At 45.6% G+C, this 13,457-nt stretch overlaps 1 protein-coding gene across 2 annotated transcripts in view; it reads right to left on the bottom strand.

Annotated features, from left to right (window-relative positions):
* Positions 1 to 10,872: 10,872 nt before the first annotated feature.
* Positions 10,873 to 13,457, bottom strand: part of LOC128841350 (prosaposin-like) — a 43,763-nt gene continuing 41,178 nt past the window's right edge. For both annotated transcript variants that reach the window (XM_054036358.1, XM_054036359.1), the window contains exon 14: positions 10,873 to 12,448. In XM_054036358.1, the coding sequence (XP_053892333.1) occupies positions 12,413 to 12,448 (36 nt within the window). In that variant the 3' untranslated portion in view covers positions 10,873 to 12,412. The remainder of the gene's footprint in view (positions 12,449 to 13,457) is intronic.

Raw genomic sequence — 13,457 nt, 5'->3', positions numbered from 1 at the left:
CCTGTCCATTGTTGTTTCTTTCTCACTACCAAGGGGCACTTCACTGGGGAAGATGTTGGGTTTACCTAGCTCTCAGTGTGCACTCATCTGTGCATACACTGCTATATATCAGCAAAGAACTGTTGTGACTGAATGTCTTGTTGTGGATTAAACACAGAACAGTGTGTGGCCTCACTCAGTTCCTCTGCTCACCATTTCTATAGTGTCTGAATGCCCAATCTGCAACCCTACATGAAGTGGCAAGAATACTTTAATCTCTGCCCCCACAGAACCCTACCAATACTACCCAAAGAGGCGCCTTCCTAACAGACTTCTAGCAAAGGAATGTAATCCCTTGGAAAAAGTCAGTGTTATTCCCCAGTCCTGCAGGCATGCTGCTGAGCAATACCGTGCATACTGGAGCCATCGGTGTAGCATGGCATTGGCTTTGATGTGGGAATCACTTGAAGTTCTATGGCCTATGTTATGCAGGAGGTCAGACTCGATTATCATAATGGTCCTTTGTGACCTTCAAAATCTCTGAACACATTAATCTGTAGGACACATGGTAAGATTCAACTTTAGCTGAAGTCAGGCCATAACGGGGACATCTAGCAGAAGAACATGGTGATCACAGTAGATGCAAGCCAGAAAGAACTTCAACTACTACTGCATATGACTTGGGAGGAAGGAAGCACAAAGCTTGTCCCACTTGCAGGAAGTTTTTATTGGTAGAGAAGTTTTTTTTTTTTTTTTTGTTTGCAAAATCAGGAGACTGTAGAAAGCAACTGCATCTCCCTCCCCACTTCCCGGCCCCCGTATCTAAAGCTGGGAAGCAGATACTGGAAAAGACTGATCTTGAAGGGTCCTGACTTTTGAGTTAAAGTGCACCAGCTCACAAATAAGTTCTGAATCCACCTTATCTACACACGTGCACCTCACTGTGGTATCTGAGTGCCACTGGTGTGGTATCCCTGGCACAAACCGGTACAAGAAGGCAGGAAAATTGAAACTTCCCCTCAGAATGATTCTGTCCAATCATAATGAAAAAAGACAATGGGGGAGAGGAGCAAAGCCTGATCCCTTTGAAGGCAATCGTGAAACTGACTCACTTAAGGCATCGGGTTTCAGCCTATAGTCTATAAGATTTACTTTCTAGACAAATGTCATACACAACACTAGTTACTGGATGACAGATAAGGAAAGCTGGATGTTTTCTATACCTTTTCCCCCATGCCGCAAAGGCAAACCCCTCATGAGGCAGCCATTGCAGTCTCTGCCCAATGTGCAGAGAAAAACTGCAGTTGCTTTGAACACAATCACTATTTTCTGTCCCAATTGATGTAAATACTAATGTAAATATCACCTAAGACACTAGAAAAAGTAACAAAACTAAGGAAAGCTACGCCTTAACCTGAATAAAGAGTTTGCATATGGCTAAATTGTATAAATGAAAATTACATTCTCCAGAAAAACAAATACACAAGATAACAGTCAATAGCAACTAATTCTGAATTAGCTGTGTCTTTAGATTCTCTGCACCTTGGTTATAATGTGAAGCAATTACAAAAATAAGGTATTTGTGACATGAGTGTCTTGCCAAGTTTAAGGCAAAACACTCTACCATCACCAGTTATCCTAAGGAAAACATTTAAATGTCCTCTTGGTTTTGAGCTTTTTAATTACTTTTTTTAAATATCAGATGCCAGACTGTTTGTTCACATTGAAGAGGTGGGTGGGGGGGAGAATATACATTTTGCCCTTTTCAATTTCACTGCCACTTCCCCTACATAATGATTTATCATGCTCCTGCTCAGAATCCACCACATAATTCAATTGCCAATCAAAAAGAGCTTTATGTCATGTCTCCATTGCAGACCAGATCCTCCAAGAGCAGCAACATTGCAACAGCAATTAAGCTAAAGGAACATTTGAGAAGATGACAGGGGAGAGACAATTCCCTGCTTTGATGTAGGCAATCTACCTTGAAATTGCCAGAATATTCATAAAATCCACAGTCAGAAGGTTTTCTTCTAGTTCCACTTGTGACTTGACCAGAGGCTAAGAGTCTAGGAGAAAGTAGAAGTGAGACTTTTATAGTAAGTCAGATGGCATCCTTTGTGACTTTCTGTGAGCAACTGGGAGTGCCAACTGCAGTCAGGATTTCAGATAATCAGCCCAAAGTATGACCATTATCCAGAGATCCCTCTTGGTCTAATTTTGTGCCCTAATCTCATGCTCACTGAAGTTAATAGCAAAGCTCTCATTGACATCAATGGGGTAGGACCAGGCCTTTAATGAGCATCATCTGGTGCTTCACAAGACTATATTGGAACAGATGGACACACAAATGTAGGGACCTTGGTCTGAGTTATGGTCCTAAACCCCAAGTCTCCATTTTGGTTGGTATTGGGAGTGCTGCCAAGGATTGCAGCACCAAGGCAGGCTAGGAGGGAACAGTAATTCCTCCAGCTGTTTAATGGATGGCATTTAGTGACACCAAGAAGGCCCTGTGGTTGATTTGCGTTGGCTTCTGGACTGATTTATAAGGACTGATTTATATCTTAACAAAAATACAATTATGGTAAATTGGCCTCCCCACACTATCATGTTATATATTAGCATAGCTATATAATTGGTTATTTACTAATCTTTGTTGCATTAATCCCCTCAACTGGGGTTTGCTCTGTGAATCCTCTCCCTCCAAAGTGCTCTCTGTTCAGTGCCAGATTCTCTATCACACCACATGCTAACATGTCTTCCTTTATGATACAGCCCCCCCACACACACTTCAGTCTTGAGCTGTTGGACTCTCTTACCTCAGGACAGTGCTTTACATGGCCAAACCACGTGAGCCCACACTTCCTCGTTTCATGTATGGGTTAGGTCAGGCCCATGAAATCTGACAGGGGCGGGCAGGGCTGTCAGCCCTGCAACACTGAGGAGAAATGGGACTTCCTCTTCTCCAGCAGGAGCTGCTCCTGGGGCCAAGTCAGCCCCACCTCTGGAACCTCCCCCCAGCCACAGGAAGCTCCACACCCCTGTTCCATTTCCTGTTCGCATCACTCCCCAGGCATGGGGGAGAGGTGTCACTGTACAGGGAGGTTCCTGGAGGTGGGTGTGCCCTGGCCCCTACAGGAGAAGAGGAAGTCGTAACCCAGCCTGGCCGGGACTAATAGCTGGAGCCCAGTGCACCATAAGAGCCCCCAGCAGGGGTGCCAGAACTAGGGGTGGGAGGGCCAAGGGTGGCATGGAAAACCAAACGTGGGCAATCAAAGGTTGATGGCCTTTACCAGAAAAAGCCCCATTTTCACTAGGCTCAGTCACATGCTGTCCAAGTTCATGCAGCATTAGCCATTTTGTGGCTGAATTTGTCACTTGATAGAATGAAAGAGAAACCTGCATAATCAACTATTAAATAACTGAAATAGTTTTCTAGCTAGTCACTGAGCAGGTGGACTTCAAGCATCTGCAGCATTAGCTTGCCAAGCTGCCTCACACTATGTCCCAAGCCATGGAATTGCCTGCGTTGCATGAGTGCTCATCCTTTTAGGCTACGCTTTTAACCAAAGTCTTCTGATTTAGCATCTGTGGGGTCCCTTACAAAAAAAGCTATTAGATATTACAGACCATTGGCATGGATTGGTCACAGCTGCCCAACCTCTCTCTCTTTTACACTGATTCTGCATTGTCATATGGCGCTCCTCTTCCCCAGCCTCTCTGCTAATACAGCACCTTCTGCCAGGAAGCAGGAGATGAGTTGTCAGCCCTGTTAGCCCTAAAGGGATTGAGGCTGAGCCCACTAACTTTCACCCTGGGAAGCATGGAGACAGCATGCGCTTTGTTTCTCTGCATAAAAAAAATGAAAGTGAAGCAAGGACAGGAACACAGTGAAACCCTTAGAAAAGGATAGGGGAGTCTGCAAGCCTGGGGACAATTAAATGCTTCATCTCAGGACATAGTTGCAAGGGTGGCATCAGCCTTGCTTTCCTGTCCACGTAGGACAAGTAGCTATCACTAGGTCTGTCTGTCTGGCCTCATGGGTTCCTCCTTGCCTCACAGTGTGGGCCCGTCTCTATGTACACACCTAGAGGCCTTCCTCCTTGACCCCCCCTCAGGGTATTGTCCTATTTTCCAGGCAGCCTTATGACCACTCAGGGACTGCGTTTCCCCTCAGGAGAGCATCACACATCTACTGGGCTTTTTTGTGTCCTGAGTGGACCTTGTCAGCACCTTCCTGTATGCCCACAGAGTAGGGGCTGCTCGCCCAGGGACACTGGGTAGAAGCCATTCTTTTTTGTGCAGGTTTCACACACCTGGCAACTTCAGTACTTTTGGCCACCTGAGATTTCAGTCCCCAGAGTCCTACTCTCTTAAAGAACTACAGCCACTGCACCCTCTCATTAATTGCCTATATTTGCCATCAAACACCCAAGTAGCAAACCAAAGTAGCTAAGTTATTTGGAAAGCACTGGTATGGTGTTGACGCAAAGTAGAAACTCAAGCCTTATAAGCTGATGACATTTTGACTGTGCCTGTGCTGGTCAATCCACACCAACTGGTGAACCTGATAATTAGCTGCGTGGTTTCTGAGGTGACTGTTGAACATCACAGCTGCAAGTTGCCTGATGGGCACCAGCCCAATCATCATTAACAACATGAAATGTGTATTTCCTCATGGTGGCAACACAAACGTGGAAGCTCTTGTGAATGTAATCAGAAACAACAGTTCAACCAATGTGTACAAAGTGGGGAGAATGGATGTAATCATCACACCAGCCACCACTGCTGTGAAAGTGGTAGGTATTGATCAGGGAATGAATCAATCAGCCCAACTCTGACCATGCTCTACTGGTGGCTGTAAAAACTACTTGCCCTTGACCAGGGTAAATGCCCTGGGAAACCAGTTGCATCTCCCCCTGTGTCAGCAGAAGTGAATTACACCATCAATCAAACCCTCTTTAGGGCACCTTCCCACCAGCCTTATAGCAGAACACCATAGGAAAATGTGTACTTAGGCTTGGTAGGTCATTTAGCCTTGCCACATAAATTATGAGCCAGTTTAGTAGCTATAGTCGAATTACAAGAGAAGCTTGAGTCACCATTAAGGGGGGGGGGGCAGGATGGCCCTTAGGAATGATTCTGGATAAAAGCTGGTCACAGTAGCAGAGAGCCAGTGTCCTCATTGTAAACACAAGTCCAGTTAGAGTGCAACATTTGTCCTTTTGTTTTGTAAACTGGCCATCACCAAAATGATGGAGAAGAGGCAGGAGGCCCACGGGCCAGAGCAGCTGTTCATGGCAGTTGCCTTAGTAGGGCTGCAGTAGCTATGAAAGTGAAGTGGTGGGAGCACTGCTAAGGAGGCCTCAGCTTTGGCGCTGAAATAGTTCAGCTCACTGATGTGGGAGACTGAACTACAGGAGGGGGTTGGTGACAAACGGAACCATAGACTCAGACGCACAGAGGCAGTGAGGAGGCCAAGAGCACAGCAACCAGCAGGAGTGGTGTGGCTGCTAGATACAAACTGAAATGAACAGCATTTGGAAACCTTCCCCAGGGACCACACCCAATCCCTAGGGTGCACTTTGTCTTGTTGCAACAGCCATGAGTAGTGTCCATCAAAGATTGGGGACTGTGATTAATAAATTCAAATAGCACCACCTGGCTGTCCAGGTGCACTCACGGCTGCCAGGTCAGCCTCCATGTTTCTAGTGGGCCCACCTGGCCTTAAAATCTGTGAATCAATCAGTTTGGCCACAGCCTATGATGGTACCTGCAGCTACAGTCGCTGGTAAAATTTGGCACAGTGACGAGCAGCAAACAATGCTCTAGAGCCAGAAGGAACCATTTTGACTAACCCCAGTGGCCAGAGCAGAACAGGCCTTGGTTCCAGAAACTGCCTGCTTATTTAGTTACTACCATGTTCAAAAGCAGTGTATTGCTTGTCACTCTGACCCACATACACTGCGGGGGCTGAGCTTGTGCTTCATCCACAAAACCAACAGACTGGCTGAGGGTGGGGACTCCTGTGCGTGTGCTTTCTATTTAATTACATTTGTTCTGAGGAGACACCCTTTTGTTTGCTTGAGTAATTTTTTCTTCTGTGCCTTAAAAACTGCTGCTACATGACCTTACCTGGTAGGTGCCCATTTAGAACGTAAGAATGGCCATACTGGGTCAGACCAAAGGTCCATCCAGCCCAGTATCCTGTCTGCCGACAGTGGCCAATGCCAGGTGCCCCAGAGGGCGTGAATCTAACAGGTAACGATCAAGTGATCTCTCTCCTGCCATCCATCTCCACCCTCTGACACACAGAGTCTAGGGACACCATTTCTTACCCAGCCTGCCTAATAGCCATTAATGGACTTAACCTCCATGAATTTATCTAGTTCTCTTTTAAACCCTGTTATGGTCCTAGCCTTCACTACCTCCTCAGGCAAGGCGTTCCATAGGTTGACTGTGCGCTGTATGAAGAAGACGTCCTTTTATTTGTTTTAAACCTGCTGCCCATTAATTTCATTTGATGACCTCTAGTTCTTATATTATGGGAACAAGTAAATAACTTTTCCTTATTCACTGTCTCCACACCAATCATGATTTTATATACCTCTATCATATCCCCCCTTAGGGTTCGTCTTCACTACCTGCCATATTGGCGGGTAGCAATCGATTTATCCGGGATCGATATATCGTGTCTCGTTAAGACACAACATATCGATCCCCGAACGCACTCACCGTTGACTCCAGAACTCCACCAGAGCGAGCGACGGTAGCGCAGTTGACGGGAGAGCCGCGGCTGTTGATCCCGCGCCATGAGGACCCCAGGTAATTCGATCTTAGATACTTTGACTTCAGCTACGCTATTCGCGTAGCTCAAGTTGCATATCTTAGATCGATCCCGCCCCAGTGTAGACCAGCCCTTAGTCTCCTCTTTTCCAAGCTGAAAAGTCCTACCCTCTTTAATCTCTCCTCATATGGGACCCGTTCCAAACCCCTAATCATTTTAATTGCCCTTCTCTGAACCTTTTATAATGCCAGTATATCTTTTTTGAGATGAGGCGACCACATCTGTATGCAATATTCAAGATGTGGGCATACCATGGATTTATATACGAGCAATAAGATATTCTGTCTTATGCGCTATCCCTTTTTTAATAATTCCTAACATCCGGATTGCTTTTTTGACTGCCGCTGCACACAGCATGGATGTCTTCAGAGACTCATCCACGAGGACGCCAAGATCTCTTTCCTGATTAGTTGTAGCTAAATTAACCCTCATCATATTGTATGTATAGTTGGGGTTATTTTTTCCAATGTGCATTACTTTACATTTATCTACATTAAATTTCATTTGCCATTTTGTTGCCCAATCATTTAGTTTTGTGAGATCTTTTTGAAGTTCTTCGCAGTCTACTTTGATCTTCAGCAGTTTAGTATCATCTGCAAACTTTGCCACCTCACTGTTTACCCCTTTCTCCAGCTCATTTATGAAGAAGTTGAATAGGATTGGGCCTAGGACTGACCCTTGGGGAACACCACTAGTTACCCCTCTCCATTTTGAAAAGGTACCATGCATGCCTACCCTTTGTTCCCTGGCTTTTAACCAGTTCTCCATGAAAGGCTCGTCCCTCTTATCCCATGACAACTTAATTTACGTAAGCGCCTTTGGTGAGGGACCTTGTCAAAGGCTTTTTGGAAATCTAAGTACACTATGTCCACTGGATCACCCTTGTCCACATGTTTGTTGACCCCCTTCAAAGAACTAATAGATTAGTAAGATATGATTTCCCTTTACAGAAACCATGTTGACTTTTTCCCAACAATTTATGTTCTTCTATGTGTCTGACAATTTTATTCTTTACTATTGTTTCAACTAATTTGCCCGGTACTGACGTTACCAGTCTGTAATTGCCGGGATCACCTCTAGAGGCCTTTTTAAATATTGGCATTACATTAGCTATCTTCCGGTCAATGGGTACAGAAGCTGATTTAAAGGACAGGTTACAAACCATAGTTAACAGTTCCGCAATTTCACATTTGAGTTCTTTCAGAACTCTTGGGTGAATGCCATCTGGGCCCGGTGACTTGTTACTGTTAAGTTTATCAATTAATTCCAAAACCTCCTCTATTGACACTTCAATTTGTAACAATTCCTCAGATTTGTCACCTAGAAAGGACGGCTCAGATTTGGGAATCTCCCTAACATCCTCAGCTGTAAAGACTGAAGCAAAGAATTAATTTAGTTATTCCGCAATGACTTTATCGTCTTTAAGCGCTCCTTTTGTATCTCGATCGTCAAGGGGCCCCACTGGTTGTTTAGCAGGCTTCCTGCTTCTGATGTACTTAAAAAACATTTTGTTATTACCTTTTGAGTTTTTGGCTAGCTGTTCTTCAAATGCCTTTTGGGCTTTTCTTATTACATTTAGCCTCAGAACCTTTGTTTACCTCAGGTGCTGCTGGTGCCTAAGTGTCACTCCCAATAGCAACTACACCTCTACCTCAATATAATGCTGTCCTCGGGAGCCAAAAAAATCTTACCGCGTTATAGGTGAAACCGCGTTATATCAAACTTGCTTTGATCTGCCTGAGTGCGCAGCCTCCCTCCCGGAGCACTGCTTTACCGCATTATTTCCGAATTCATGTTATATTGGGTTGCGTTATGTCGGTGTAGAGGTGTAGTTTGAGCAACTGAGCTTGATCTTTCACTCTCTGCCTCATTGGGAGGAGCTGAGCCATAGCTCGTTGTAGTGCTACGTAATGTGTAGCCTGCCTTCTGGGGGTGGCATTGTAATGCCCGACACACCTTGCCTGGCCCTTTACAAATGGTCACATGCGCTTTCACTGTTGGCACTAATGGCTCAGAGTGCAGCATTATAAATAGCTTCAGCCAGCACCTGGGGAAGAGAACCAGCGTCATCAGCGATGTCTTCAGCAATGCTCCCCACACAATGGCAAGGCTGCTGATCATCTAGATATCAAAGCTCTGAGGCAACCCAACTGCCCCCTCCTACTTGACCAGCAAAGTAAACCAAGGCTAGCATATGAACTTGCCACGCCATCCATTTCCTCCTCTCCCGGAGAAAATGCAGAAAAAGAGACTTGTCGTCTACGCTGCTCGTTACTTGATGAGGATCTTACAGTCCCGACACCCACATCTCTCTGTCTCCAGGTCAGGGACTTCAGCTGGCTGAACTCCTTTGGGAGTGTCAGCAAGGATAACAGTCCCATCTTCAAATGTGATTCAACTTTCCAGGGGTGCACTGGCCACTCCTGCATGACATGAGCATGCACATGCCTCCAATCTCAGTGGTCACTGTAGAGCTGAGACACATTTATTAATTCTTACAGCCCTTTTAAAAATGGACACTGTAATATTGAAACACGAGTTATGTTCTCCTGAAGGCTGGGTATGAACACTGCAGACACCTCATGGGTCAAGCAGAGAAGGGCATTAGACAGTAAAAGAGATGGGGGGGGGTGTCAAAGACATTCAGAGGGCTGAGTGTGAGAAGCTGAAAATACTGTGTTAAGCATTGGAATAAAATTGTTCCATAAAGTGTGATTTGAGTGGTTAGTCCTGGCTAAAGCCACTTATGACATGTTTAAGGTGAGCTCTGGAAGGCATAGCCACTGTTCTGGTTAAGTCTAATGAGCCGCCTTCTCTAACCTCTTGACTCCCTGATACACAGGAAGCACATATATGAGTCTTCTTTGTGACATGTATGATGGGTACATATGGTATGTCCTGTTATTATCCAGTTGAATCAACACTTCTGGCATGGGTGCCAAGGTGAAGAACTCGGCCATGTGGATGGACGTGTGAACCACAGCTGAGCCCAGTTACAGACTCCAAGACCCTGAAGTCATTTATATTATAAATAGAACTTGTCAAAAAAAATGGGGTGTCCCTCTCACCCAAACAAGGTCAATTTTCAGCAAAAATTCAAATCAGAAATATTAAGGCTGAAAAGCAAACTCGTTTGATTTGGAAAGGCTGGTGTGGTGGTTCTCCATGCTCCTAGGCTCTTCTGGAGGCAGGGCTCCCTAGTTGGACTACGTCTCATCGTCTCCAATGTGGCCCGCGGGGCTCAAGCAATTTTGGGGCCGGGTCTCTCCCTTGGCCCCGCTGCGGTCTCCGGGCGCTCCCCCAGCCTGTGTGTTGCCCGGGGGCCCTGCCCACCACCGGCAGCGCAGTGGAGCTGAGTGGCTTCCTGTGCGCTCGCTCCACTGGCTGCCAGCCCCTCCCTGCGGCCCCAGGGCGGGGCTGTGCCTCCACGCGCTGCCCCCACCCCAAGGGCCCCTGCAGGCAATAGGAAGCTGCGGGAGCGGTGCCTGTGGGCAGCAGCATGCGGAGGCCCCCTGGCCTGCTCCGCCTTGGATCCCCAGGTAAGCGCCACAATCCCCGAGCCCCTCCCAGAGCCTGCACCCCCACCCCCTTCCCACACACCCCCAGCTTTTTTTTCAAGTTAGCTTTTGGTACGAAACCAGTTTTTCTAGAAAGTTGAGAAACAATGCCTGACTTGAAAGTACTGGTACCATGTTAAGTTAAAGTTAGTTTTGATCTCTAAATAAATTAGAAAAGTTTCTTTACTGGATTGTTGGCCAACTGTATGTATTCAACAGTCTACACTTTTTTGAGCAACACTCCGGGGTCAGTGCTACCCTATGTTCATGCAGATTTGCTGCCAAGCAGTAGAAAACACACCCTTCATGTTCAAGCCACCTGTATAACACATTCAGCCTCTGGGAGTTTATGGGATGGTTTGACTTTTATCTAAATTCAGATGATAATGAGGACTTGCAGCAGAAGGGTGTGTAATGGATGGATCACCCACACATGAAAGCCAGTGAGAGACTTCAAGACTATGTACAAAGGGAAAGAGCACAAAGATGTCAGGTTTACAGGAAGTCTTTATTTTTAATTACAGAAACTTTCGTGCACCATTAAGACCATGTTCTATTGAAAGCAGCTGCATGTTTTCCCCTCACATCTATAGCCGGGCAGAAGGGAAGATCAGGAATTCTGCCTGCTGAGTTAAAATGGCTCCTCTCACAAGTTTATACCGAGCTTGCCATAATAGAATCTGAATGACTTGAAGGAGCATCCTTGCCCAAGTTTTTTATGCCAATCATTCCTGACAAGGAGGAGGAACATTTTAAAAACTCACTGACTTCAGTGAGACCAGGATTGGGGCTTGGATCTAGTTTAATAGACATGCGGCTGCGCTATCAGGGTAAATGTCATGCAGCCAGTAATGCTAGGGGAAAGATGCTACAGCTAAGGAGAGCTGCATGTTCTCCCCACTGATGCACAGGGAAAAACCCCATATAAGGCAGATGCTTTGGTAGCCACTACAAACTTTCATCACATGGAGTGAAAAACTGCAGCTGCTTTGTATCTTTCTATGCTTTTTGAACACGAAGTACTTTCAGATCCTGCACTAATTCCAACAGAAAAGCTATATATCATGGTTTTGTATCTCATTCAACTTAAAAAAACCCAATATCGAGGCTGTACCATTGGAGAAAGTAATGGAAAGGTAAGAATTACAGTTAAATTTAATCAAGTTAGTTTCCTAAGATGTCTACCCAAAAGCACCCCCAACAAAACAGGAACATGTCCACATTGAGACAGCTCCTGCAGCTCTTGCCACACAAGCTGTGCTTTTAGATTGCCCTTTTCTTTGCCAAGATGACGAGGGACTTAGGACCAGATCGTCAGCTGGTAAAAATCAACATCACTCCACTGACTTCAGTTGAGCTATCCCGATTTACACCAGATGAGGATCTGGCTCTTAAAAAACTTATTTCCAGTTGCAAGTAGAGTCAAACCCCAAGCCTTCCTTCTCTGGATTATACAAGAAACATTTCAAAAAGGCAGTTTTACTCTTCACTTACAAGTCAGTAAAATTTAGGGTGGGATGCTTAAATAAACCCAAGGGACTGAGGCACCCAGGTCACATTCACTTGCAATCCCTAAATCTCTCAGACTGCTTTAAAAATCTGAGCCTTTATTGTCTTGCCCCAAGTAAGGGCAGAGTGCTCAAGAACACTGCAGGAAAGTCAAAACCAACCAACCATGGAATTTCAGTTTAGTAAGCCTATTCTGATTTATTTATTTTACAATTAGACACAAGGCCGTTAATTCACAATAGAACAAACCCCACGCTACACCACTCCCCACCCAACAACTCCTCTGCTCCAAATGCACAAAGAACGGTAGAGTTTTAAGGCTTTTGTTGAGTCAGCATTGCAGAGGAGTTCCCTAAATGGCAGCAGCACTCGGAACAAACCTGAAGGCACAGGACCTTCAGAAGGGAGAGGAGAGAGACAGTCCTTGAACCGACCTGGACCTCTCACCCGTCCCCACCCAAACAAATCCAGGATGCTTAATCAAAACCATGGCAAACATTTTCAGCTGGAAAGGTTTCTTCTAGTACCATATATGACGTGTGCAGTGCTCAACAGCCTAGGAGAAAGAGGAAGAGAGGTGTGAAAGAGAGGCCTGTATTGTCATATTATAACATAGACAGCGTCAATTTGCACAAACAGCTTGGAGCACCAGCACCATTCAGGCTTTAAGGGCAAACTAATATTAAATTTGCAGCTTATATAGGCATCTGTATGCACCAGCAACCATTCTGTGACTGAAACAGTCATCCAGTATGAGGGAGGAGCATGGGAAAAAAGAGTAGAGACTTGACCATACAAGTATTCAGTAACTGAGAGACTTTCTATCTAGCTAGTGAAGAAGGGAGGCTCATGGAGCTGCAGCATTAACTTGTCATGCTACCTCATCCAGTACTCCCAACCCTGGTTAGGGCAGGGCAAAACTTTGCTCTCCATAAAACCTCCACCCTTGCTTTTTCCTGGGCAGAGCCAGACAATTGGCACAGGTCATGAAGATGCTTTATACTGTGGACTGTCCTTTAGACAGGTAAGAGTTCAAGTTCTAGAGGAAATGGCCAAGCCAGACATGGGCTAATCTAGCTCCTTCTATTTCATCTAGGGATGTGACCAACCTTCTTCCCAGCTGATCTCATTCCTTTAGGATGTATTTTTAGTCCCATTGTCAAAACTCTAATCTAACTCCTCTGATAAAATAAGATTAGCATGTGTGGATTTCTCCAAAATAATCTCAGTTTCCTGGCCTCCAAGGGGTTAAAAAGCATTCGAGTGGGCCGGTTACAGCTTTTAAGCCTCTCAGCTCAGAGTCAGCTCTTCGAAATTGCACCAGTGAATTGTTAACAGTGAAGCCTCAGGTTTTAGAGGCAGAAGTGTCCCATTAGGTCAATCTCACTGCCAGCACAGGATGGTCACTCCAGGAGAACATCTAATCCTTTGGCCAGCGTAATTGTAAGTGTTCTAGCAGTGGCACATTTACACTTCTTCTGAAAGGACCTGAGAGGTAAGCAAGAGCTGACAAGCCTCCATTCCCACCAGGTAAACCTCCCTTTCCCAACAACCGGCAGCCAGGC

Source organism: Malaclemys terrapin, chromosome 7 (assembly GCF_027887155.1).
Source record: "Malaclemys terrapin pileata isolate rMalTer1 chromosome 7, rMalTer1.hap1, whole genome shotgun sequence".
Taxonomy (NCBI): Eukaryota; Metazoa; Chordata; order Testudines; family Emydidae; genus Malaclemys; species Malaclemys terrapin.
This window is presented reverse-complemented; position numbering and strand designations above follow the sequence as displayed.